General features: G+C 37.7%; 1 protein-coding gene across 2 annotated transcripts in view; it reads left to right on the top strand.

The window, feature by feature from the left end:
* Positions 1-26,207, top strand: part of MDM4 (MDM4 regulator of p53) — a 34,573-nt gene extending 8,366 nt beyond the window's left edge. Inside the window, exons 2-11 of one of the 2 annotated variants that reach the window (XM_054563191.1) lie at positions 4,197-4,307; positions 5,751-5,825; positions 7,770-7,903; positions 11,719-11,774; positions 15,835-15,902; positions 16,892-16,991; positions 19,208-19,368; positions 20,567-20,716; positions 22,124-22,204; positions 24,314-26,207. In XM_054563191.1, the coding sequence (XP_054419166.1) occupies positions 4,230-4,307; positions 5,751-5,825; positions 7,770-7,903; positions 11,719-11,774; positions 15,835-15,902; positions 16,892-16,991; positions 19,208-19,368; positions 20,567-20,716; positions 22,124-22,204; positions 24,314-24,886 (1,476 nt within the window). In that variant the 5' untranslated portion in view covers positions 4,197-4,229 and the 3' untranslated portion in view covers positions 24,887-26,207. Of the gene's footprint in view, positions 1-4,196; positions 4,308-5,750; positions 5,826-7,769; positions 7,904-11,718; positions 11,775-15,834; positions 15,903-16,891; positions 16,992-19,207; positions 19,369-20,566; positions 20,717-22,123; positions 22,205-24,313 lie in introns of those variants that run through there. The other variant, XR_008528265.1, reaches the window with a different exon arrangement.
* Positions 26,208-27,574: the final 1,367 nt, after the last annotated feature.

The following is a 27,574-nucleotide window of genomic DNA, read 5'->3' as shown; positions in this document are numbered from 1 at the left end:
TATGATTCTGTGGGCCACAGGGTTTTTCTGCTGGTTTCACTTGTAGGCTGTCATTGAGCCGTAGACAGGTGTCACTTGGGGCGGAAATGTTCAAAAGTATGTGTTGCTTTTTGAGGGTATGTATGCCTGAAAGGCTGGGGCTCTCAGATGGACAAACGACCTCTCTACATATCCTTTCTTTTTATTTATTTTTTTAGTTAAATTTTTTGGGTAACATCCACATGTCCTTTTTTGTGGGGTCTCCAGTAGAGTAGCCAGATTTTAGGGGCTTCTAAAAGCATGGAAATGAAGCTGCCAGGCCTGGAATGGGGACATTCTCGTTCTGCTGGGACTAGAAAAAAAATTCTGAGATGGTCTAAATCAGGGCTGCCCAACCTTTTGGCGTCTCTGCTCTGGGCCACACCAGAAGGAGAGTTGCCTTGGGCCACATGTTAAATAGACAAAAACTGGTGAGCAAAAAAAAAAAAAAAGGTTTTAGGTAAATTTACAAATTTGTGTTGAGCCTCATTCATAGCCATCCGGGGCCACGTGCAGCCCATGGGCAGCAGGTTGGACACATTAAATTACAGCTGCCAGAGAATGAGAGAGAAGAGTTAGCCTGTTAATAGCTGTGGACCAGCTCTGAGAAAAGACTGCTCACATTCCTGTGTCCATCTTGTGGAATTTAAGATTAATTTCTAGGCGGCTATTTCTGTGATTATCCGAAAGGGAATAGCCAGGCACCATAGCACCCTGGAGCCTCTGCTTCTTATTTACGCATGAGTTTTCCAGTCCATGCCCACAGCTAATCATAGGAGTTGACACGTCTTGCTGACTCTGCCTATCCCATCGCTCGCTCTGCTTCATCTTCTCCCACCTGCTTTGTCTACAGCTAATGTAAATTGTTTGAGAATGGCTTACACCTCTCTCCCCGCCACTTGGTCCACTTGATGTATTAAAATACTTGATGTATTAAAACAACAGCGCCAGGACAGTAGACATGTTATCTTTTCACCTGACCATACTGCTGATGGTTCAGGCTTCGTGCCTCAGGACCTGGTCTTCCTTGCTGTCCATGGCCTAATCCTTCCTTTCACAGAAGACTTCCCCCTTGAAAGTTAAAAAAAAATTTTTTAACAGTTGCATTCTACTGATTAACTTATGTCACAGAACCACTTGGAAAATGTGGTTCATTGGGGACCATTTTTGGAAATCATCCACACTATTATTAATATTTGTATCCACCATGTTGCTTTACCATATATATTGTTAGTTTAGGCACTGGGGATATGTTAATGAACAAATAAGTACAAATCCCTACCCACTTGTAGCTTATATCTTATGTAATAAATAATTAGAATGTGTAGTGTATTGGTTGGTAACAAGGACAGTGAAGAAAAATAAAGCAGGAAGAGACAGAGAACACTAGGTGTTGGGAGTTGCAGTTTTAAAAATGGGTGGTTATGGAAGGCTTCATTGATAAACTGACATTTGAGCAAAAACAAAGTGGGGAGGTTAGGAACTAGAGGGGCAGGGGTAGAAGTAATATAGGAGAGAGGCATCGGAACTACATAAAATAAAGTCAAGTCAGGAGGCTGCCCCGTGCTGCCTGACACAGGCATGCAAGCAGACCACAAGTTGCCTCCAGAACAAGGAAAATTCCTGCAAAGATTGATTAATACCTTACTGGTTACCAATACCATAAAAGGAAAACAGACCACAAAATATACCTTGTAAATGTTAAGGTTAATCGTAACATTTTTTCCACCCCGCTCTCTATTTCTTTCTGCCAGTCGGTAATTTTCCGTAGAAACTATAAATAGCTCAACTTCTGGAAATGGTTGTGGGGTCTGTCTTCCTTCTCTTTTAGGGACTGTCCAGTCTATGAAGTGGCTTTTCTTGCTTATCCTCTCTGCTCAGTAAGCTTGCTTCTGCTTGTCTGGCTCAAGTCTTGAATTCTTTCTGGCTCCTGTGTGAAGCTGAGAACCCTCTTGGCTCAGGTCTGGAGTTTTCCCCTAGGGACTTGCCCCTCCAGCATCAGAAGCAAGAAAACTTTTGAAGGCTAATGCAGTTAGTGCATGGATTAGTGCAGTGATAATACAGGTAGAGAGAAGTGCTTAGATGTGAATACATTTTGTAGACACAGCTTCAGAATTTATTTATTGACTGGGTATGGAGTGTGAGAGAAAAAAGAAGTTACGGATGGCTTTAAGGTCAGTGACCTTAGCTACTGAAGGATGGAACTGCCATTTACTGAAATGAGAAAGACTACAGGACTAGCAGGTTTGGGGAGAGGATTGGTTTTGAAGGAGACCACAGCTTTGCCTATCTAAGCTGCTTTTTGGGATATTGATTTTAAACAGGCTATTAAGAAACAAGACTTAGAAGGAAACTTTGGCCCTCCCTCCTTTACTGCTTAAGAGTTTCAGATGGAAATACTTGCTCCAGGAAAGAAGTCTTAACATCTGCACCTTTGCCTAATTTGAATTGAGTGTGGTAGATAGGAGGGTGTCAAACCCGCCCTGTTAACTAGACACCCCTTGCAGTATCTCATTGTTTCTTGGCTGCTTAGCAAAAATGTACCTGCCTTTTATGTTCCACTCTTCTATGGTTATCTGTGAATGGCCCACTCTCACTTTTGGAATCTAAGATCCCATTCCCCACCTTTTCTCCTTTGTCTAAAATGTCATATATACCCAGTTTTGCCTCGGTGTCTTTGGAATTTTCATGCTTATGTGAATTCCGTGTACAAATGTATTAAACATTTGATTTTCTCCTGTTAATCTGTGTGTTAATTTGATTATTAGCCTAGCTAGAAGAATTTAGAAGGTGGGAGGAAAGGTATTTCTTTTTTAGCCCCCAGTTTGTTTATAAGGTTTGAAATGCCAATTAAAAGCTAGCTGTTTTAAAGTGTAAGTTAGGCTTGTATCCTATATGCTTGTATCTAATAGACTGCCCTTTTTGTAGCAAGGGAAGCTGATAGGAAGGAGGCATTGATACTCTGTAAGAGAAGTGAGGAATCTGTTTTGCTTTAGCCCTGCTGTTTAGGTTTTTCTGCGTTCTTTTCATCCTTTCCCTGGGCCCTTGTTCATAAATTTCACTGATTGTCACCTTTTTACTAGAAAAAGGCCTGAAGTAATCTGAAGCAAGTTTATTTAAAAAATTTATTTTTCTTTTCTACAGTTTTTCTTTAATGAGAAACGGTAGAAGTTGAGAATTTTAAATTAAACCTTATTCTGTATTTCAATTCATGCTACATCTTTATTTGACTATATATGTTCACTTTGGTTTAACCCAATTTATAGGTATTTAGTTGCTTTGACAAGAAAAAAATTCTGGTCTAAATTAAATTAGAGCTGCCGGATAGTGAGAAAGACAGGAATAATTAATCATTTCATAACTGGGTCAATTAGCAAAAGGTTGCTTATATTCCTTGAATATATGTTGGAGCGTTAAATGCACCTTCAGGCCTCCTCCGAATCCTACATATGCATGAACTTTCTGTGGACTGTTGCCATAACCAATCAAAAGCAGTAACTCTTTCTTACAGACTATGCTCCTATGAAAGAACTGCCCATACTTCATATTTCCTATCCTCTTAGGTGTAGAGAACGAGCAAACATGATAAACAAATTTTACTGGGCTACCCACAAACAATAGGACTGAGGGAAACAGATTTTGCTAGATTTGTCCCTGGCACATTTAGTTTATATTATGATGCTAATATTCCCTTCCTTTGAGCAGATTTTTCTATCTGAATTCTTTTAGGCAGGCAGAGGTGGGGGGCGGGGCGCGTTTTCAAAGGTTCTTTCGGAGTCCCTCCCTCCCTCTCTTCCTTCCTATTTCTTAATAATCAGCTTAAACTCAATATCCCAAAAGGCTTGTTTTGGGGTGGCAAAACTTTAGTCCCCTCAGTCCTATCTTTGAAACTTTAAAAAGTTTCATATCCCAGAAGATAAGTTGATTGGTAGATTGCATGAATGGTTCTTCTTACTCTTGATCAAGCTCTTCAGTTTTTTGTCAGGATCTGGGCTATCTATGAACTAGAAGGTGATCAGGTATCAAGAATCTCAGCATTGCATTTCTGTAGGGTGTTCTGACATATGTGTCTTTTTTACGTCTGCTGGCTAAATTCTTTGAATTTAGAATTTTTTGTAAATTCTAAAGAGAGGATTTTCTACTTTAGAAGAGATACTGTAATTTTTTTGTCCTTTTAGATTTATCAACAGGCTAATTTCCTCACTGCCAAAATGGCATCACTTTCTACCTCCGCCCAGTGTTCAACGCCTGACAGTGCTTGCAGGAACTCTCCAAGACAAATCAAGCAGGTAAATCATTTTTAGGCATTCCTGTTTCTTTTTAAGTTTAAAAAAAACTGGGTTGGGGATTGTAGCTGACTTCACTGATGGTAGGATTTTATACAGAGCAGAGGCATTATTTTTAAAAAACGTCATTAGTAAACAGTATTAACACTCATAAATTTGAACTAATAATTGATTAAATAAATGTATGGGCATTACCAATTGCTCAATGGTATATTTGGAAAACTAGCGTGTATTAGGGTACAGGTGGCTAGTGGAGAATTTGGGACCAAGTTATATAAATTTGTGTTTTGTCTCTCACTTCATTTTAATTAGTTTTTTTCTTTAAAAATCAATTTTTAAATTGTATATAAAGCGAATGTATTCTTATAGAAAATTGAAACTTTATGTTTATCTTTAAAGTATTTATAGAGACTTCTGACGCCTCTCTGCCTCCAAAGTCCCTTTCCCCTAAGATAATACTATTAATCAATTTGTTACATCTTGTTCCAGCTCTTTTCCTCTAACATATCAAAATACATCATTTTGTTTTGTGTTTTCATAAAAAGTGTACACTATTATGTAGTATGTAGTGCAATATATTAAAAATGGAATTTGGATTTGATGGGGAAATGGTTTTGACGTAAGTGGCCATCTCTGAAAGGAAAAAATTAACACCTCAAACCTTGTATAAAAACAAATTGCAGATAAAGCCTTAAATGTAAAAAATAAAATAATTAAAAACATTAAAGAAAATTTAAGAAATATTTGTGAAACTTTAGAATGGGGGAGGCCTTAGGACAAAACTGGAAGCTTAAGAGGAAGAGAGAAACAAATTTGACTACGTACAATTTAGAAAACAAAATTGTGTGGCTAAAGACAGACTCCACAATCAGAGTCGAGAGATAGCAACCAAAGTCATCCCTTATATGACTATACTACATCTTGTTTATCTGTTTATCTGCCAGTGGTATTTGGGTTGTTTCCGTCTTTTGGCTATGGTGAATAATGCTGCTATGAACACTGATGTACAAATAACTTCCTTGAGTCCCTGCTTTCAGTTCTTTTGGGTGTATGCCTAGGAGTAGAACTGCTGGGTAATATGCAAATTCTATGTTTAACTTTTTGAGGAACTGTCAAACTGTTTTCCACTGCAGCTGTATCATTTCACATTCCCACCAGCAGTGCACAAGGGTTCCAGTTACTCCACATTCTCACCAACACCATTTTCTTTTTTCCTTGTATTATAGCCATCTTAGTGGTATGAATGTGCTGTCTTTTGAAAGTGTGATGTTTTTAGGAAGTAGTCTGATCATCATCTATAGGTATTTTGCGCATTGAAAGATTGTATGATACTGGGTAAGTATCCACCAATGTTAAAAAGTTGAAGGGGGTTTTCTTGTTTCCTGGGATATCAGCCACCAACCTAATTGAAATGTAAATATCAGGTTTATTTTATGTTTATACTAGGTACGACCAAAACTGCCACTTCTGAAGATTTTGCAGGCAGCAGGTGCACAAGGTGAAATCTTCACTGTTACCGAGGTAAACTGTCAGAATTCAGTTTTAAGAACAGCTGAGAAGTATAAGCTGATAAATATGTAGTTCTGAACTGAGGCCTAAAACGGGAAGTTCTCCTGAGGTATTGAGGAGACAACTTTTATTCTGTTTTAAAGACCATCGAATTAAGTTGAATTTCATATTTCCTTTAAATTTCCTTTTGAAGTGTGGTATCAGCTAAACATAAGGTTAATTATGAGTCTGTTGATTTCAGAATTAAAATGCAAAACATGCATAAGATTTTAAATAATGACGCTGTCTGTGATTTACAGGATATGCTGCCAGGCAAGAATTAAATGCTATAGTTATGCATTATAAATGTGTCAGATACCCTTTAGAGCACTGTGAGTTATTTTAAACACTTGTGCATTAAAAAACCTGTTTAGCTTCTAAGGATTTTTTTTAAAAACAAAAACAAATTGAATTCTCGAAGTGGAAAAGACTCAGTAATAAAATGTTAACTCTTCAAACTGTGCTTGCTTTTAAAAGGTAAACCCTTTGTAAACAGAAGAAAACAGAAGAAGAAAATTATTAAGTCTTCTTTGAGTTTTCTTAAAAAGCTTAACACCTATCTGCAATGCTGTACTCCTGAGCCATTAAAACTCTTGAGGAAACAAATCTGGAGGCATTTCAGATTTTCTAGAATACTCATATTTTCTTTATTATTTTAAATTAAGTGTGTCATTTTGGACTATATCTCTAAAATTCTGATACGTGACTTTTTTCAAACTTCTTAAAAGTGTGGATTTTTATATCAAAATTACGCTGTCTTCAATAGCATGGCAGTGTTTACCTGGGTTAAGAAATTAAGTACAGGTAGTTCAGGGGAAATGTTTTACTGGGGAAAAAGTTGGACAGAGTTAGTTTACATGATAAGCTCTGTGTTATGAATCTTGATCCTACCTGGTACATAAAGAGTAATGCCCTAAATACTTTTAAATATTGGTTCTCAGTGTGTGCATTGAGGCAGTATGGTATAATGAGAATAGGCAGTATGATGTGATGAGAATATACAGATTTAGGGTAGTGTATATTTTTCTGAAAGTTGGGCAGACATAACACTTGCTCCACCTTTTTTTGGCCCCCCACCCCTTCTCTAGTAGATGCTCTTCTCATTTTCCCCTAGATACATGATTAGCTATGAGAACTTTGTTTATACTGGGACATATTGCCCGGGGTGGAAGAGGGCCTAGGAGCGTCATTGTTCCTAATATGGGAACAGTGTTAGATAGATCTGCAGATATCTGATAATTTCTGAGAAGTTGGGGTCTAAAGATAGCTGCTTTGGTCTGCGTGTAATCTAAGATAACAGAATTCTTACTGTCAGTAAGTGAACTTGATTATTAAGTGATAAAAAAACCTTGAGAAAACATTAGGACAAAATTTGATCATTTTTAAGTTTTGAATTATGAACTTGTCTTGTGTTACCTTCCATTTTGTGAACCTGTGAAAAAAGACTGAATTTTTATAAACATTTAAATTCTGTTTTATGCACTTCTAGAGCTGATGGTTTATGAATCATTAAATGACTAAGGGAACACATACCAAAAGGCTATTGTAGTTGTGTACCCCTGGACTTCCAAAATATTTTTATGACCCAGGCAAATCTAAAATTTATTCCTTCTCGTTAATAGAAGAGACCCATTTATTTGGATTGGTGAGAAAAATTTAAGTTGGATACTAGGTAAATTCACTACTTTTTCTCATTGTGAAACATTTCTATTATAAAATGTAAGGGACTGTTAATGTCCAGAATGATGATAAGTGGATGAACCTAGTAGTTGGTGTCAACTATACTGTTGTATGATCCTGGACCCCTTATATTTTATGTCTTTCTCTAGGAGACTTACCTTACCTTATTTCCTTATAATTTGTGTATTTTTGACAGCAGCTGGATAGAACTCTTAATGGTATTTTATTTCCATCCAGGTCATGCACTATCTAGGCCAGTATATAACAATGAAGCAGCTGTATGATCCACGGGAGCAGCATATGGTATATTGTGGTGGAGATCTTTTGGGAGAACTCCTAGGATGTCAGAGCTTCTCTGTGAAAGATCCAAGGTAAAAAGAGTGAGGGTTTATTTTTTTGGGTGCTTACACTTAACCACTTAATCTTCATAAATTATTAATGATTATATATTCCATTAGTTCACAAATATTTAATGGCCTACATAAATCAGGTAGCCTCTGAGGCACTGAGAACGTAGTAGTGATCAACAGTCTCTGATTTTATGGAGCTTAAAGTATAGTGAGACAGGTGCCCTTCCCCGTCTTAATCAAATCATCACACTAATATATGGTAAAATTATACTATAATAAGCATTACAGAAAAGAGGTACATGAAGTTTTGATGTGTGGGGCTTAGGATCTTATTTTTTAAATTTTTATTCTTTTATTATATTTTATTGCTTATGCTATTACAGTTGTTCTGATTTTCCTCCACCCAGCACCCCCAATTCCCTCAGGCCATCTACCCACCATTGTTCATGTCCATGGGTCAGGTGTATATGAGCTTTGGCTACTCCATTTCCTATACTGTACTTTACATCCCCATGGCTATTCTGTAACTACCTATCTGTACTTAATCCCTCTCCTCTTCACCCACTCTCCCCCTCACCCCTCCCATCTGGCAACCATCAAAACACTCTGTATCCATGATTCTGTCTCTGTACTTCTTGTTTCCTTAGTTTAATTTTTAGATTTAGTTGTTATGTATTTCTTGTCATTTTATTGTTCATACTTTTGATCTTCTTTTTCTTAAATAAGTCCCTTAAACATTTCACGTAATAGTGGTTTGGTGATGATGAACTCCTTCAGCTTTTTCTTATCTGGGAAGCACTTTATCTGCCCTTTGATTCTAAATGATAGCTTTGCTGAGTAGAGCAATCTTGGCTGTTATGTCCCTGCTTTTCATAACTTTGAGTATTTCTTGCCAATCCCTTCTAGCCTGCAAAGTTTCTTTTGAGAAATGAGCTGACAATCTTACGGGAACTCTCCTGTAGCTACCTAATTTCTTTTCTCTTGCTGCTCTTCAGATTCTCTCTTTATCTTTCAACCTTTGGCATTTTAATTCAGATGTGTCTTGGTTTGGGCCTCTATGCATTGATCTTGTTTCGGACTCTCTGTGCTTCCTGGACTTGTATGTCTCTTTCTTTCACCAAATTAGGGAAGTTTTCTTCATTATTTTTTCAGATAGATTTCCGGTTTCCTGTTCTTTCTCTTCTCCTTCTGGCACCCCTATAACGTGAATGTTGGACCTCTTGAAGTTGTCCCAGAGGTGGCTTATACGATCCTTATTTTTTTGGGTTCTTTTTTCTTCCTGTTGTTCTGATTGGTTGTGTTTTTCTTCCTTATGTCCCAAATCATTGATTTGATTCTCGGCTTCATTCACTTTATTGTTGTTTCCCTGTAAATTGTTCTTTATTTCAATTAGCGTATCCTTCGTTTCTGACTTTGATCTGTTTTATGCTGTTGGGGTCCTCACTAAATTCCTTGAGCATCCTTGTAACCAGTGTTTTGAACTCTGCATCTGATAGATTGCTGATCTCCATTTAGTTTAGCTCTTTTTCTGGAGTTTTGATCTGTGTTTTCACTGGGGCCATGTTTCATTATCTCCTTCTGGCAGCCTCCCTGTGTTTGTTTCTATGTATTAGGTAGAGCCGCTTTTACTCCGTATCTTTGTAATGTGGCCTAATGTAGTAGGTGTCCTGTAGGGTCCAGTGGCACAGCCTCCCCTATCGCCCAAGCTGGGTACTCGAGGTGCACCCTTCATGTAGGCTGAGTACACCCTTCTCTAGTAGGTGAGCCTTGGTTGCTGTTGGCAGGTCAATGGGAGGGATTTACCCAGGCCAGTCAGGGACAGTGATTGGCTGTGACTACTGACTACCAACCTCCGTCCTCTGTAGAGGCTCAGCTCTGCAGGGGCAGTGTGGTGGTGCTCCAACATGGTCTGTAGCTATTCACTGGGTATACTGGCCCTGAGGTTTCCTCGGTGGTGCAAACATAGGTCAGCCCCCACCTGTGTTTTGCCCAGGGCCAACCTGCCTGAGTTATAAAGCAATCGGGTGGCTGCTACCTGTGCTGGGCTTGGAGATTCCTAGGAGAAGTCCAGCTGTGAAGCTAGGCTGGCTGCTGCTAGTGCTGGGCATGGAGCTCACTGAGGCCAGCTATTGCTTTTTTGAGAAGATTTAGGAAATTGTGCAGCATGAGCCAAGACCAGCCATTCATACGGAAAAGCAGCTTGGGTGGGCCCATAAATTGGGCAGAGCATAGTTTCTGGGGCTCTCCACGTAGGTCAAACAGTGTTAGCCAGGTTTGTGGAGTCTCAGATATGGCACCAGCTTGGTGGGGAGGGTTTAGGAAAGGGCCAGTGGCCTCTGCTTGCCTTTATGCCAGATACTTTAGTTTCTCTGTGTATGCCACTGGTGCCTTTTAAGCTGCTACCCTGGTGCTGGAGCTCAGAGGGAATAAGTTTGTGTCGGTGAGCCCATGTGTGGGTTCTTTAAGAGGAACTGCTTGGGGCTCCAGAGGTCTTCTACTGACTCAGTCCTTGCTGGTTTTTGCAGCAGAAGTTGTGGGGACTTACCTTTCTGGCACTGGAACCCTGGGCTGGGGGGACCTGGTGTGGGGCTGGGATTCCTCGCTCCTGTGATATCCCTCCCAAATTTTTATCCACCACGTGTGGGTGAGGGACAAGCCTGTTTTGCCTCTGCGCCCTTCCTATCAGTCTGGTTGGGTGTGGTTTCAATATCGTAGTTGTCAGACTTTTATTCATCTCGGTTTCTGATGGTTCTGCATGATGGTGGTTCTGTATTTTAGTTGTAATTTTGATGTGGTTGTGCAAATGGTGAGCCATGTCTGCCTACGCCACCATATTGACCAAAAGTCTGGGGTTTAGGATCTTAAGGGTCAAGGAAAGGTTCTTTGAAAAACTGATATTCAATCAGAGAGCTGAAGGATAATTAGAGTCAGTCAGAAGGAGCTGGTTGAAGGAGCACTTACGATAGATGAGCGTCATGTGTAAAGGCCTGGACATTATGGAGCTTGATGTGACTAGGTTAGAATTTTGTGAAACAGAGAGAGGAAAAGTGAGAAGATGAGAGAAATGTAGGATTGCTGGGCAGTTTGAGGTGGACGGCAGGCTTCATAAAAATCACAGTGTTACTACATGACCTGTGTGTGACTTTCTTCATCTACATGGGATACTTGGTTATTTATGCAATCAAAAGCTAATTAGTAATTGAGAAGCCAGTCTTCTCTTATTCTCTGTAGTTACAGCTTTGTGACGACTTTCTTCTGAGTCATTTTGTCTCTTTTTGGTCAAAGATTCCCTTCTACCTCAACTCCCTAATTAAACTTAACTCCTAGGAGGAAGTGGTAGTCTGCAAAGGAAATCTCTCCACTTGGGTTACTCTTAGCTAATTAAATAAAATGTAAATTAATTAGTTTTTAATGGGGACAAAGTAATACAAGGATTTGGGCATTGACATCTTAATTTTCTTTTTTTTTTTTTAAGATTTGAAAAATTTATTTATTTATTTATAGACAGAGGGGAGGGAGGAAGAGAGGGAAAGAAACATCAATGTGTGGTTGCTTCTCACACACCACTTTCTGGGCATCTGGCCTGCAACCCAGGCATGTGCCCTGACTGGGAATTGAACCAGTGACCCTTTGGTTTGCAAGCTGGTGCTCAGTCCACTGAGCCACACCAGCCAGGGCAACATCTTGATATTTCAATAATTAAAAAAGATGTGAGGGGAAAATTTCTGCCTCTCCATATGTTACAAAGGCGGGAGATATGGCATATTAGAAATACACTTAACATTTTAATGGGAAAACCATGGGATAATTAATTTTTTATTTTATCTCCCTGACAGCCCTCTCTATGCCATGCTAAGAAGGAATCTTGTTGCTTTAACCACTGCTACTGCAGGTATGATCTCATTATATTTTTTCAGTCTGTATCATAGCTTTGAATTCAAGGCGGGGTGCAGATAATGGGAAGGGAAAAACAAGGAGAATCAAAGTGGAGATGGAATGCTGTTTTGGCATGACTGGGAGGGACACCATTATACAGAATGTGATTACTATGTTATTTAACTTCTCATTGTGAAAATGTTTCACTATATTAAAGATAGATTGGTATAATTAATGTGCGCGCCTCTTAGACCTAGTGATTACTAACATTTGATTACATTTGCTTCATGTAGGTATACTTTTAAAAGCTCTAACAGATGAGGACTTTTTTCCTTTGAATATAACTACAATGTCATTATTATACCCAACAATATAATAATAAACTAAGTAACTCCATAATACTATCCCATAGTTTATGTATAGTTACCCCCATTATCTCAAATATTTTTTACATTTGGGTTGTTAAAAGTCCCCATTTAATGCAAAGCCCACACATTGCATTTGGTTGCTAACACTCCTTTTGTTATGTCATTTGTTTGGTGAAGGAATAGATCATTTGTCCCATAGCATTTTCCACATTTTAGAGTTTGCAGATTGTATCCTTGTGTTGTTCTTTAACATGTTTCTCTGCTCTATTTTTGGTAAACTAGTAGTGCTTGAATAGATTCAAGTGTAAATTTTTTGCTGAGAAGATTTCATAGGTGGTGTTTTTTACGTCTGTTGCATTACATCAGTCATGTAAGGTCTTCGTGTCCCTCTTTCAGTGATAAGGTTTTGTGGACTCACGTAGTATCAACCTGATCCATCCATTATAAAGGTGTCCCCCAAGAACCTTTCACCTAATGGTTTTAGCTTTCTGTTATCTGAATGCCAATTTGTCTAACACTTTGCTTGATTCCATACCTTTTAAATACTGCCCTCTTGAGTTTAATTTATGTGGTGTGTATAGGAAATTGGCTGCTTTGGGTCTGAAGTATGGTGTGTAAGAGATAAGTGAGTTAATAAACTGGAGACAGCTGAAATGTAACCCTGTCTCTCACTCATTTCCAAATAATGAAACTTTTTCTTCAAGATAGCACTTCAGTTGGTTATCTTTTAATAGTTTACTGAAACAAATAGCTTGGGGAAAAAATCCATTCCAAATAAAGATTTATACTTTAAAGTGACAGCAAAGAGACTTTGCTCTCATTGAAATATGATTTTGAACTTACATTGAATTTTGAAGCCTGTTGGTTTCATTGAGCCTTTGCCCACCTCACCCAGAAGGCCTCACAGATGATAGGGAGCTTGATTTGAAATTCAGTCACTTGAGAAATACTATGGCTTTTCTGTGATACTACACGCTTGAAATGCACAGAGAATTTTATATTTGCTGTTATACCTTTCAGTAAAATTTGTTCTCTGATCTGTTCTCTGAATATCTAGAGTTGATATAATTCTTTTTGTCTCTCATATTCTTTCTCACACTCCCTTTGCAGAATTTAACATGCCATTTTAATAATGAACATTTCTGTAACAAACATTTCAGTTGATCCTCACAACAACCCTGTGAGGAAGGTCTAGAGATGAAGAAACTGAGACTTTTTTAATAGAACGAGTGATTTGTCCAAGATTAGATGCCACTGATTAAGTGGTACAGGACATATTTCTGACTGGAAAAAGCCCTTGTAATTTTTTTTTTCATTGTGCCACACAATGCTGTCTTCTTAACCCTTGCTTGTAACAGAATTAGCTCCAATTAATTTTTTAAACATTTTTTTCTCTGAACATTAAATCTTTAAAACATTTTATTTTTTACCTTGTCACTTTAAAATAATTTCACCTGCAAAAAAATTGCAAAAGTATTATAAATATAATTCCTTATATTCTTTACCTAGATTGACCAAATGATAACACTTTACATAACCATAGTACAAGTAACTGTGTCTGCTCTGACTTGGACATGAATTAGTACTTGTGGTTGATTTTTATAAAATGGATTGCCTGTTCTGTGTTTTTTTTTTTCTGAAAGGACAAATAAGACAAGTGTTTTCTGTATCACCTATTTTATACTTTTGCAAATGAGCTATATCTTTTAGTTTCATGGTTGAAGAATATTATTTAAACTGAAGGTGGTCTTTTTTGTTTGTTTGTTTTTTTAAATCCTCGTCCAAGGACATGTTTTTGATTTTAGAGAGAGGGTGAGAAGCATCCATTGATTGGTTGCCTCCCATAATATGCCCCAACTGGGGGATTGAACCAACAACCTAGGTATGTGCCCTGAGCAGGAATCGCGAACCTGCAGCCTTTTTGGTATATGGGACAACACTCCAACCAACTGAGCCGCCTGGCCAGGGAGACAGTGGTTCTTTTTTTCCTCCAAATTTCCACATGCATACTAATAAAATGAAATATATATGACAAACTTTGTATTTACTTTTAAAATTCTTTTATACATTGTAGTTTTCTCAGATACCTTTTTTTTTTACTTCTGACTGTTGTAATCTAAGTAAGGTGATAGGTTTTTTATATAAATGGCAATCAAATGACAAAAAAAATGCGTCATCTACATTGTATGTTGACTGAGCGTTCAAGACCACTGTGGTCAGAAAATGCTGTCTCTTTAACTTCTCAGTATCTTTGTTTATCTATAACAATGCTTATAGAAATAATGTTCTTTATAATTACAATTTTGAAAATGTTTGCTTTGTGTAAAACAACTGAATTATGAGACCAGTTGTAGGATCTATATTCTCTGCTAGTTTATTTAGATGAGGATAATTTTTAAAATTTTTAGTTACTGATTTTCAAAGTGAAAGAGGATAATTACGGCCAGGGATGGGGGGAGAGGGAGAGAAACATCACTTTGATGTTCCACTTATTTATGCATTTATTGGCTGATTTTGTTTTTAAAGATTTTATTTATTTATTTTTAGAGAGGGGGAGGGTGAAACAGAGGAGTCTCTTGCGCACCCCCAACTGGGGACCTGGCCCGCAACCCAAGCATGTGCCCTGATCGTGTATAGAACCTGTGATCTTCCAGTTCACTGGCTGGTGCTCAATCCACTGAGCCACACCAGCCAGGGCCATTGGTTGATTCTTGTATGTGCCCTGACTGGGATTGAACCCACAACCTTGTCGTATGGGGACGATGCTCTAACTAACTGACCTGCCTGGCCAGGGCCTAGATGAGGATATTTTCCATAAGATCTCTGGACCTGATTGATAGTAGATAGTAGCCAATGAACCCAATCCACGATTGACTTACTTATAAGCATCTTAGTTATGTATAGTCTGATATAATGAGTGGTCCAGATTATTAAACTCTCTAAAGTTAAGTTTTTACCTTCTGTTTTGTTTGAAAATTTCCAAGTCCTTGAATACATTTCTTTCAGACTATCTAAGAATTTCTCTCAGGTTATTGTTTCCTATGCTTTTTATTGGCCTTAAAAAACACTTTCTCTGCTTCCTCTTCTTTCTTAGGAAGCGATTATTGTAACTGGGAAAATTAAGACTTGTTGATTTAAAAAAAACCCTAATCTGTATTCAGGTGATGGAATTTAAACTGTGAAATCATCATTGACATTAGAATGTAAGTTTATATGAAGATGCTGTTGTGTTAAGAAGCAAGTGAGAAATTTCAGATTTTTAGATTTTATAACCCTGAATAACCTAACATTTGAAAGTAAAAATTAAAAAACCAAACCTTTTTTGGTTGTTTACAAGTTAGGCAAATTTGGTAATAATATACCTTTAGGAAGAGATGGTAAAAATTTTCCCCATTATTTCCTCCTGGAATCCCTTTTCATATTAAAGTTTGAAAGCTTGCTATGGAAGAACATTTTTTGGTCATTTTTCATTTTCCCCCCGATTATATTTTGGTAATATATTTTGAATATAGCCTGTTTTGGTTTTTGCGCTTTTTACCAGTTTTGATTTTTCTGTTCCTTTTGGATGAGAGCCTTGTTCAACCAGCAAGGAGAAGTACATCTCTAGAGACCAAACCTGGCTCCAGGGCTGTTTGCTGAGGTCCTTTTTGTGTGGAAAGAATGGTTATTACCAGGGAAGGTTTTCCTTTTGTTTTACTTGCTATCCAGATGCTGCTCAGACTCTCGCTATCGCACAGGATCAAAATCTGGATATTCCAAGTCAAGACCAACTGAAGGTAAAATCACCACATGGTGACTTCTTTTGTTGTACAGAGTGGCCCCTTCTCTGTACCTATGGATCTTGGCCTCCCAAGACCTTTTGCTTAATGTGGTAAGAATTAAATAAGAAAGGTTCTTGGGAGTTCACAGACCAGGGACAGAGTGAAAATTCTCTGTTCTGTCCATAACAGAGCCCCAGGCTCTGAATCTTTCTTTGGGATGTAGCACTTCTTCTCTTCAGTTCTTCCAGTTGCATTTTCTTTGTGTGCGCACCTGTGTGTGTGTGTGATGGTATATGTTCATAGGTATTTGAAGAAACTGATTTTAGCAGGTTTGTTGCAAGTAAGTTTAAGTTTTTATCAGGCCATTTATTTTTCTTTCTTTTTTCTTTTTTACGTTTTTGATATTTTATTCCTGCTAAATAACTATTCCATTAGTCATAAGACTCATGAAAAGAGAAAAATCAGAATTTTGTGCTTGTCCTTATGTTTGTACTTGCAGCTGACAGTTCAGTGACAAACTTAGATTTTGTTAATCAATTACAAACACTGATCCAAGTCTGCCGCTGTGCTTCTTTTACCATAATAAGTAGCTTATACTGAAAAAGAATCATCATCTTCACAGTTGGAGGCCATTTCTTAAAGCTTCCCCAAACCTGGGAAAACTTTATGATCATCTTGGTATATGGTTAGGATTTCACATGTTTTCTGAATTATACCTAATTTTGTAGTAAACTAAAGGATTAATATTGATAGCCTATTTTTAACAGTAGATTTCGTTCTTTTGTGCAGAGATTTTCCGCCCCCCAGGTTTGGGATTCTCCTAGCTATGTTCACAGTGGTTTGAGATGTTGCCTTTATTTGATGACTCCTGTGAACCTCGAGTCCTCTTTCTTGTGTGTAACCCATTGTGTCGCACACTAGCTGGTGAGCCAGAATGGAACTGCTACATCCCCTGGTCTCAGTCATTTCTCCTGCACTGATAGATGCCTTTCCCTTCTTTTCAGCAAAGTGCAGAGGAAAGTTCCAGTTCCAGGAAAGGTACTGAAGAAGGCAATATTCCCACACTGGCTACCTTACAGTACAAATGCACAAATTCTAGAGAAAGTAAGTGTGGAATTAAGGCTGTGTAGGCTTTTGTTGTTGTTGTTGATGACTTGTAAAAATGGCATCTATCCAAATTAAGCGCCAGCTGTAATTAATACCGTTAGGTAGACAACTCGAAAAATAATAATGCTGTCTCTTCACATGCGAAATTAGGAAGGGCATATGTCATACTTATTTCTCATTCTTTTCTGAAAATCTTTTTTTCCATCCTTGTCACTGTTACTCATTTTGAAGAGAATGGTAGTGTTCCTTTAGCAACTCATGATTACTGAGACAGTACAAAGACCTTCCTCTAGCTAGCAAGCCTAATAGAAGGTGGCTGCACGTTTATCAGTTTGCCAAGTGCTAACTTAGCTGCCTTGGTCTTTTAAATCTTGGCACCCCTATACGTACTTGGTTTGGTTAGAATTTTTATTTTGATTCTTTTGCTTGATGCAAATTTTCATAGGTTTTTAAGTTTGAAAAATGATAAAATATACTTAGTATCTCAGAGCCAAGAATGAGACACGAGTAGCCTGCTAGTTCCTCTGCCCTTGAATGGTAGGTAGTTACCAGGTCTTTTTATCATACTAGATATATTTGGTTAGGTTAAATGAGTTAATTGAAGTTTCCCCTGACCCCTATTTTATAAAATATATCCTAAAAATTTTTCTGCAAAAATGTATAAAGTCAAAAATTCCCCAAAGGTATTTTATGGCATGATGGTTTCTAGTCTAGGCTCACATTTTGAGCAGTAGCGGGAAAATTACACTGCTGAAATTGTTTTAAATGTTTAAGTTAAAATTGAACCAGTTTATCATGCTGGGCTGTTTTTCTCAAATTGCATTTGATTGCAAACTGAATATTGGGCTATCTAATTGCCTTGGAGCTTCTTCCAGTCTTATGGCATTAAATGTATAATTTTGTTTCTTTAAATGCAGTTTTTTGCTTATTTTCTACTTAGAAGGCTGTTTAAATTATAAGAACAGCCAATTCAAGAGACTATATATAGTTTATGATGTAAATTTTGAGAATAAATAGCTTAGTATATTCAGGAGGATGTATAGGTAAAAAGGATAGAATTTTTATATGTGGAAAGAATGGTCTATTTCCATTCCCTGCATGGGAAGTTACGGAGCTTTACCAGGTGAAGATACTTTAATATTCATCTTGCTTTCTGATAGCTTCAGCAATGAAAAGTAAAAAGGTAGTTGACATTTCCCTGAGCACAGATACATCTTTTAATAGGCAGGATCAACATAATGTATAAGTAGGTGGGATAAATTTTTGTTCTAGCAGGGACCCATTATTGCAAATTTTTTTTCAACCATATGTATTTCAGCACATTTAAACACCTATGGTTGCCATTGGTATGTCTAGTGCATTGGGAGAAGAGGTAGAGGAGAGGGAGAAAGAAAAAGAGTAAAGCACAACAAAAAAGATTGTACAGTAGGAAAGAGAAAAGATTTCATGTGGTAACAACAAACATAATTTACTAACTGCCTTAGATGACGTTTAGATATAGGACACAGGATCTGTTACATGGAATATGTGGGGCCTTAATGTGTTTTGGATTTGCAGTACTTTCAGATTTTAGATATCTTAACTTCTGAAAGAGCCCACTGATCCAGAGGGGAGATATATATCTATATGTCTATATCTAGATATTTATTTATTTAGACATCCTAGAGTTTGGCATTTTATAGTGGTTATTATCTGTCAAATATATGCATTATTGATGCCCCAAATCTGTGGTACCAATGAGACTGCCTTGACAACCTTGTGTTTGCCTGTGTTTTGTCCTGTACCACCTCCTATCTCAAGGGGCTGACCGCTGTGCCATTCCCATTTGCAGTCCAATAGATCAGCCATTATTAGACGCTGTGTACTAGAGCAAGACATTCTTTAGTTACTACAGTGGTAGGAATGTTTAAAATGCCAATAAGTGACTATTTAGAAACCATTTTAGAACCATGTCATTGTTTGGATGCTTTTAGAGTATAGATTTCTTAATAAATTTACTTATAGATTATCTACTTCTAGTGTTATTACTTGCAAATGAAGTAAACAGGGGAGATTTGGGCTCTGCTACTAAGGTATTTGGTTTCTGAATCTTTATTACTGAAGTAGGAATTACTTTTTATTTATCTTATAAAGAGATTATAAGAATTATAGAGTCTTGATGCTTAAGGGTTGTGTACATAGTTGTTATCATCCTTTTCATTTGACTTCTGTAGATGAAGACTTGATAGACAATTTAACCCAAGATGAGACATCTAGGCTGGACCTCGGGCTTGAGGAGTGGGATGTAGCCGGCCTGCCTTGGTGGTTTTTAGGAAATTTGAGAAACAATTATACACCTAGAAGTAATGCCTCAACTGATTTACAGACAAATCGGGTAAATTTCTGTTTAAAGAGGAACTTTTTTTTTCTTTTGAAAAGAGTAACATTCTTGGTTACTCTTGACCACACGTGACTTTCTCTAAGAATTCTCATACAGTGCTGTGACCTGTGCCCTCTCTACAGACAATGCACAAATCTGTATCTTCAGTCCTGACCTCTCCCCTAAACACCCAACTTCCATATCTAGCTGCCTACTTACACACCTCTACTTAGATGATCTGACATTTAACATGTTGAAAACACTACTTTTTTTTTTGCACTGAACACATCTATCCAGTCTGTCTTTTGTAAGTCTACCTTCTCCCCAGTTATTCCAGCCCAATACCAATGAATATGATAGATTTCTTTCTCTGTCACATGCCATGTTCAGGTTATCTAAAATGTCCAAAATCTAACCAACCACTTTTTATTACTTCCACTGTCATACCCTAATGTAAGCCATCATTATTCTGCTCCTTTATCTTGTTTTATATTCTCCATTGCACTTCTCACTTTGTAAAATGATTATTTTATTGTGTTTATGGTATGCTTTGACTGTTTATCCCACTGAAATGTAAGTTCAGGGCTTTTGTATTATTAAGCACTCTATTCTATTGCCTAGCACCTAGAACAGTATCTGACACATAATAGTTGTTCACTTAGTATTTATTCAGCAAATGAATGGAAATATAATGGCAAAATAATAAGTTGTCTCTTAACGAATATTGTGGAAAATCATGTCATAAAATGTCCATAATTGAATGCAGAAAGAAAGTTATATTTAAAGTTGTTTAAGAATTCAGAAAGTGGAGAGAAGGTTTGAGTTACTGTCAGTGTTTCTCATATTTCTTCAGTGAACATTGACCATTGAAGGAAGGAATAACTCAAAATTAATAGAATATTTTTAGGTTCTCAGAGTACCACTTGTGGAAACGAATGTAGAGAATGGATTCACTAAGCTCTTTAGTACTGTTTCTTGGGTGTTACACAGATTTACTCTTAAATCAGAAAATTCCTCACCAGGCACCCATACATCCAGTAGCTTTTACATAGCATGTGCCAAGTAGATACTTGTTGAATGAATAGATATCCATTGGAGAAAGGCTAGGTATTTGGAGATAAGTGAGGACATTGAGCTTGGGTTCATTTATGTTGGTTCAACATCTCTGATAAGCTTCTGATTACAAAAACTCATAATTGTTTTTTTCTGTTAGGATGTAGGTACTGCCATTGTTTCAGATACGACAGATGACGTGTGGTTTTTGAATGAGTCAGTATCAGAGCAGTTTGGTGTTGGAATAAAAGTTGAAGCTGCTGATACTGAACAAACAAGTGAAGAAGTAGGGAAAGTGAGAGACAAAATGGTATGTTGTGGAAATATTTCACATTGATTGTGTTTATGTGTGTGTAGTATAATCTATTCAGATCTGGTGATGTGACCTACACCGCTTTGTACAACAAATGACTTACATAATACCCCCCTTTTTTTCGTCTTAATATTTTCCTATATTAATTTTAAGATTCACACTAAGTTCACCAAGGCTGCCTTAAATATAGGCTAGGATTCCATGGATAAAGCTCCTCCTTCGTTAGAAGCAATAGTGTACCTTTTCCTGCTTGCCTGGTTTCTCATGGTAGTTTTTTTTTCTGGAGACCTTGCTTTGCTAACAAGGCAAAGTACTAAATGACCACAACAGCCTGTGGGAAATAAAATATCCTTATTTCTTGGACATCTCAATAGCTTTCATAACCATTTTATACCTAAATGGAAATAGATGAGTTTTTCCTGCACATTATGGGGGAGGGGAAGGAGTTTCTGAGTACACATGATGTGGCACACCAAGATGAAGAATCATAAAAGTGATTGCTCAAGTCTGAAAAAAATTGGGCAGCAGATCCCAGTGCCTGACATGGTCAAGAATTTCAGTAAATATCCACTGAGTAAATAAAAAAGATTTAAATTGGATAATTCTTTTAATTTACAGAGTTTTCATGATAATTTGGGTTCCTGAAGGGAATATCCTTTGTGTTTCTGGTAGGCAGATGGATGCTTGGGTTTTCTTCAATGAGTTATATGGGTAGCATTAGGAGGGAATGCAAGTGGCTAGAATGAAGACAAAGGTGACATTTGGAAACTTCTGTAGAGAGTTGGGACTTAAAATACTTGAACTTTTATGAGAAAGGTGCTACGCAGAGAGTTGTAATTGTATTATAATTGGTTTTGTTGCATTTACTATGTCATAAAACTAGGGTTTTAATTTTGAGGATTTTATATTCTAAATTTTAATATTTAGAAAGCAGTTTCCATATTTCTTTTTGCTTCCTGGTCTGTGGGCATGTTTTTTATGGGACTACCAGAGTATCACATAGTTGTACTTTTGAATATGAAGAATAAAATTTTAAAATACTTTGTTTTCATTTTTCACATTTAAATTACTTTATATAGTCTTTTAAAATGCCTGTCTAGATTCCCAAGATAAAGTTTCACATTTAATAATTGGTAGCTTTTCTACTTGAATACTGTTTTATTTTATTTTTTTAAGTCATAAAATTGGGTACCCTCTCCCCCCTGAATGCAGAAGATAATTTGGTAGCCCTCTGGTGTGTGCAGAACCATGTTTTGGTCTCATATTTAAGCTATCTCTTTTGAAAGTGGTAATGATGGAGGAGGAATGTGAGCTTTCAGTGGAAGCTCTTTTGTCTTTTCTGCTCTCAGGTAATAACCGCATGTAAAATAGGTAAACCTAACTAAGATGTTGTTGCTGTCACAGGTGATTGAAGCAGGAAACAGTGATGACCTTGAGGACTCTCAGTCCATATGTGATGATACTGATGTAGAGGTTGCCTCGGAGGTACGAATCTCTGGGAAAGAGCTGTTTTGCACCACTCATGTCTTCAGATGGTAATATTCCAGCAGTTTGCTGTGAAGAATGCCATTTCCCCCCATTTTTATCAGCCTTTCCTGGGTAATAGGAGATGTTGTTTTCTTTACATTTTGTTAGAGGTTTTTCTTGAAATTTGAGAAGAGATGACTTGATCTAATCTTCTTCCTGCCTAGAAGAGGGATGGCTTAAATGCCTTTCTGTGTGCCTTCCTGCCATAGAAACTCTTTGGACACGATGCAGTAGGTACACAGTTACTCAAAAGAGTCCTGCACTACTTTTCCCGTTAACATCTCTGTAATTCTACAGCTAGACTTATAAGCTGTCTACAATTCTTTATCAAGTATAAAAATTATATTTTCAGTGCTTTCTTAAAAAGAAATGGCAAATGGCTTAATTTCCACACAGATTTTATTAATCGAGGGTTAATAAGTGAAGATTTAGTATTAAGGTTTTAGGTAATAGGTGTGGATTTGTCAGCAGTTGACAACTAAGGTGGAGACTCAGATGTATTCCTTGCTTTTCTCTTTTCATGCTAGTTTCCCATTTTCCTTTAAGTACTCTCCTGAGCTAACTCACTGAAAAAAAGGGGGTGATGAGGGAAAGATAAGGAAGAGGTTTTACTTTTTGCTGCTTGGGGATAGAAAAATTTTAGGTTGTCTTTGGTGTTGATCCCTCCCATTCCCACCCCACCACTGTTGACCATTATGTTAATTCCTTGCAAATTATCTGTGCATAGCTAAGTAATAAAGGAATATATTGGTCTATTAAGTGTTGACCATAATACAAATAGCAGAATTAAGTGTCCATCTTCATCAGACTTCTGTGGCTGCTTTGACCCAGGAAACCTATTAAGCAAATAGACTGTATTTCATCAAATCAAAGATGCCATTGAATTTAACAAGCCCTATTATTTTATGTACTACTAGAAAAGTTGGTGACAATTTAACTATAACACACCATCAGTTATGAATTCTAGATCTTTGTGAAGTTCCTTTGAGTCTTTCTGTAGCATTCATGTGGGAACTGAGGATCTTCAAAGGGCACAAGAGTATTTTGAGGCTCTCTGGAGAACATCCCAGTTTAACCAATGGTTGTGTCCCTGCCTCTTGGCCTAGGCAATTGAGTTAAGACCTCCAGACTTAAAAAAGTGCTTGGCGTTCATTCTGAAAGCGATCAAGTCAGCCTGTGTTGTCAAAGCCTGGCAGTTACCCACATTAAATATTCTTGTTCCAGGTAGAAACCTTTGAATTAAGCAAGGCATTTAAAATGTATTGAGCTCCAAGGATCTTCTAATTTTAATAAGGCAAGGTAGAGAAAAATTTACTTGACATTCAAAAATAAGAACATGTTTCTTTTTATTTTCGTAAAATTTTATTTACTTATTTTTAGAGAGAGGGAAAGGGAGAGAGAAAGGAAAGGAGAGAAACATCAATATGTGTGGTTGCCTCTTGTGCACCCCCAACTGGGGATCTAGCTTCCAGCCCAGGTATGTGCCCTGACTGGAAATCAAACTAGCAACCTCTTGGTTTACAGGCCAGCACCCAGTCCACTGAGCCACACCAGCCAGGGCAGAACATCCATTTTTCAGAGAGTGTAAGTTAGGCATACAGTTAGCTATGTATGATCCTGAGAGCAGTGAGAAAGCATGAAAAAATATAGTAGTTTTCAAATCTCAGAATTGTAACTTTTTTTTGCCAGATGTTATAACATTTCTTAAATAGTAGGAAAGAATGAGAGTACTATCTCTTCTTCATTCTTAACCTCTTACGCAATAAAAGAGTTAGTTTTACAAAAAGAAACGACCCTATAAAGAAGGCAGCGGGGGAAAGTAAACAGTGTAAATTCCACTCAGACTAGAAAGCCAAAATAATTAATTTAACTTTTTAAAAGATTGCTATATCAAATTTCGGCTTGAACTGGCAATTGTGTAGCTATCAAAGTGGCTACACAATGTATTTTAATTCAGGTCTAGACATGGGGCTTAGCGGGATAATGAGAATTTGGCCTATCTTCCCTTTTTCTCTGCATCATGTTCCCCACCGAGTGAGTATTAATTGGCTGCACTTACCTTTGCAGGATGAATGGCAGTGTACTGAGTGCAAGAAATTTAACTCTCCAAGCAAGAGGTACTGTTTTCGGTGCTGGGCCTTGAGGAAGGACTGGTATTCAGATTGTTCTAAGTTAACCCACTCTCTATCCACGTCTGACATCACTGCCATACCCGAAGAGAAGGAAAATGAAGGAATCGATGTCCCTGATTGTCGAAGAACCATATCAGCCCCTGTTGTTATACCTAAAGATGGATATAGAAAAGAAGAAAACCCCAGACTCTTTGATTCCTGCACTTCAGTGGAATTCTTGGATTTGGCTCATAGATCTGAAAGCCAAGAGACCATATCAAGCATTGGAGAACAATCAGCTGATCTTTTTAAACAGAGAACAGCTGTAGGAAACATGGAGGATTGCCGGAATCTTTTGAAGCCATGTAGTCTGTGTGAGAAAAGACCACGAGACGGGAACATTATTCATGGAAGGACGAGCCATCTTGTTACTTGTTTTCACTGTGCCAGAAGATTAAAGAAGGCTGGGGCTTCATGCCCCATTTGCAAGAAAGAGATCCAGTTGGTTATTAGGGTTTTTATAGCTTAGCTGAATCAATGAATTACAAAAATATTAAGAGCCTGACCATGTAGCAATGTCAGTACTGAGCATTTCCACTCAGTGTGACCCATTGTATCATTCAGGTATACAGTCTAGTGGTTAAATACATAACTTAACAAAGTGATCCCCACAGAAGTCTAGTACCCACCTGACACCATACATACTTATTACAATATGGCTGACTGTATTCCTTATGCTGTACTTTACATCCTGTTAGGGAATGTTCTTAGATATCAAAGTCCAGGTGGCTATTGAAAATACTAAAGCTAACAGTGAAAAACACATAATTTGATAAGTTATGTTGGCAATCAGGCTGCACGGTGCATAGAAGCCAAAGTCTTAAGGAGGTTTTTTCCATGTGTGTCTAGAATGATGCTGTCAAAATTTTTTTGCTAAGAGACCACTATTTTATGTACTTAGAGTACATAAAATCTTTTGCACACGTTAAAAATGATAGTATAATTAGCAAACAATAGTGTTCCCTTCTGTAGACATCTGAGTAACTACACAAAAGAAGCTCTAGAAGAACATTTCTGTCACCTCAGTATTCTCTTGTGCCCCTTTCCGGGCAGACCTCCATTTCATGGCGCTTGCCCTAGATTAGTTTTCCTTCTTGCACATGTTTACTTTGATACCTAAATTTTAAGAATAAATTTAAGTACTTACAATGAGTATACTATCCAATACATTGTATATATGCTTTAAAGATACTTTTAGTCAAAGATTTGGAGCTGCAGATTAAGCTCATTGCATTTTTTAAAAGTATATTTTATTGATTTTTACAGTTGTCCATTTTTTTCTCCCCTTTCTCCCCCGCCACCCCCTCATTACCATACCCCCCCTTAGTTCCTGTCCATGGACTGTACATATAGGTTCTTTGGCTTCTCCATTTCCTATACTATTCTTAACTTCCCCGTCTATTTTGTGCCTACCAATTATGCTTCTTATTCCCTCTACCTTTTCCCCCATTCTCCGCTCACTCCTTCCCTACTGATAACCCTCCACGTGATCTCCCATTTCTGTGATTCTGTCCCTGTTCTAGTTGCTTGGTTTGTTTTTTTGTTTTTTTAGGTTCAGTTATTGATAGTTGTGAGTTTGGTATTATTGTACTGTTTATAGTTTTCATCATCTTTTTCTTAGATAAGCCCCTTTAACATTTCATATAATAAGGGCTTGATGATGATGAACTCCTTTAACTCTGTCTTGTCTGGGAAGCACTTTATCTGCCCTTCCATGCTAAATGATAGCTTTGCTGGGTAGAGTAATCTTGGATGTAGGCCCTTGCCTTTTATGACTTTGAATACTTCTTGCCAGCAAGGTTTTTTTTGAAAAATCAGCTGATAGTCTTGTGGGAACTCCTTTGTAGGTAACTGTTTTCTTTTCTCTTGCTGCTTTTAAGATTCTGTCCTTATCTTTAATCTTGGGTAATGTAATTATGATGTATCTTGGTGTGTTCCTCCTTGGGTCCAATATTTTTGGGGCTCTGTGAGCTTCTTGGACTTCCTGGAAGTCTGTTTCCTTCACCAGATTGGGGACGTTCTCCATTATTTTTTCAAATAACTTTTAAATTTCTTGCCTCCTTCTTCTTTTGGTACCCCTATGATTTGGATGTTGGAATATTTAAAGTTGTCCCCAAGGTTCCTAAGCCTCTCCTCATTTTTTTGAATTTTTGTTTCTTCTGTTCTGGTTGAATGTTTATTTCTTCCTTGTGTTCCAGATATAGCATTCACTTATTCCTCTGTTTTGCACCTGTACTCAACCATTTCTGTGAGCATCATGATTACCAATGTATTGAACTGTGCATCAGATAGGTTGGCTGTCTCTTCAGTGCTTAGTTCTTTTTTTAGAGTTTCGATCTGTTCTTTCATTTGGGCCATATTTCTTTGTCTTGGCACTCCTGTTACGTTGTAAGGGGGCAGAACCTTAGGTGTTAGCCAGGGTAGGGCGAACAGCTTTGCTTTATTAGTGGTGCTATATGTCGGGGAGGGGTCAGAGAGGGAACAATGCCACTTGCTTGGCTCTCACCCAACTTTCAGTCACTTCCCCCACTACCCACAAGCAAATTTGGCCTTCTGGTGCTATTTCCCAGGTGGGTGGGTTTGTATATGTTCTAGGACCCCATGGGTCTCTCCAACAAACTATCCTGTGAGGCTCGGAGTTTCTCCCCCTGCCACAACCGCCAGAGGTTCTTACAGCCAGAGGTTTTGAGGCTTTACTTTGCCATGCTGGAACCTTGGGTTACACAGTTTGTCTCGCTCCCCAATTGTTCCTTCCAGCTTATCTGCATGCAAATGTGGGACCACCTGGTCCACCAGCTGCTGCTTTGCCTGCCCTGTCTGCTGCCTTGCCACGTGTCCTCTCCGCCCCTTCTGCCAGTCTGGATGAATGTTTCTTCTTTAACTTCTTTGTTGTCAGATTTCCATACAGCTCGATTTTCTGGCAGTTATGGTGGTTTTTTGTTTTTAAATTTGTTGTCCTTTGGTTGTGCAAGGAAGCAAAGCATGCTTACCTATGCCTCCATCTTGGCCAGAGTAGCTGATTAACTTTATAGAAAAGGTTCTGTCACATAAATGGGAAAGTCTGTTTCCATAAAATTAAACAGCCAAATCAGACTTCACTTATAGTCAAAAAATATTTGACTTTATTTTTATTTGCACCCTAACAGGGGATCAAACC

Source organism: Pteronotus mesoamericanus, unplaced genomic scaffold, assembly GCF_021234165.1.
Source record: "Pteronotus mesoamericanus isolate MK-2021 breed Mesoamerican mustached bat unplaced genomic scaffold, CSHL_Meso_final scaffold_705, whole genome shotgun sequence".
Taxonomy (NCBI): domain Eukaryota; kingdom Metazoa; phylum Chordata; class Mammalia; order Chiroptera; family Mormoopidae; genus Pteronotus; species Pteronotus mesoamericanus.
Note: the sequence above shows the minus strand (reverse complement) of the source record. Positions and strands in the feature narration are given on the sequence as shown.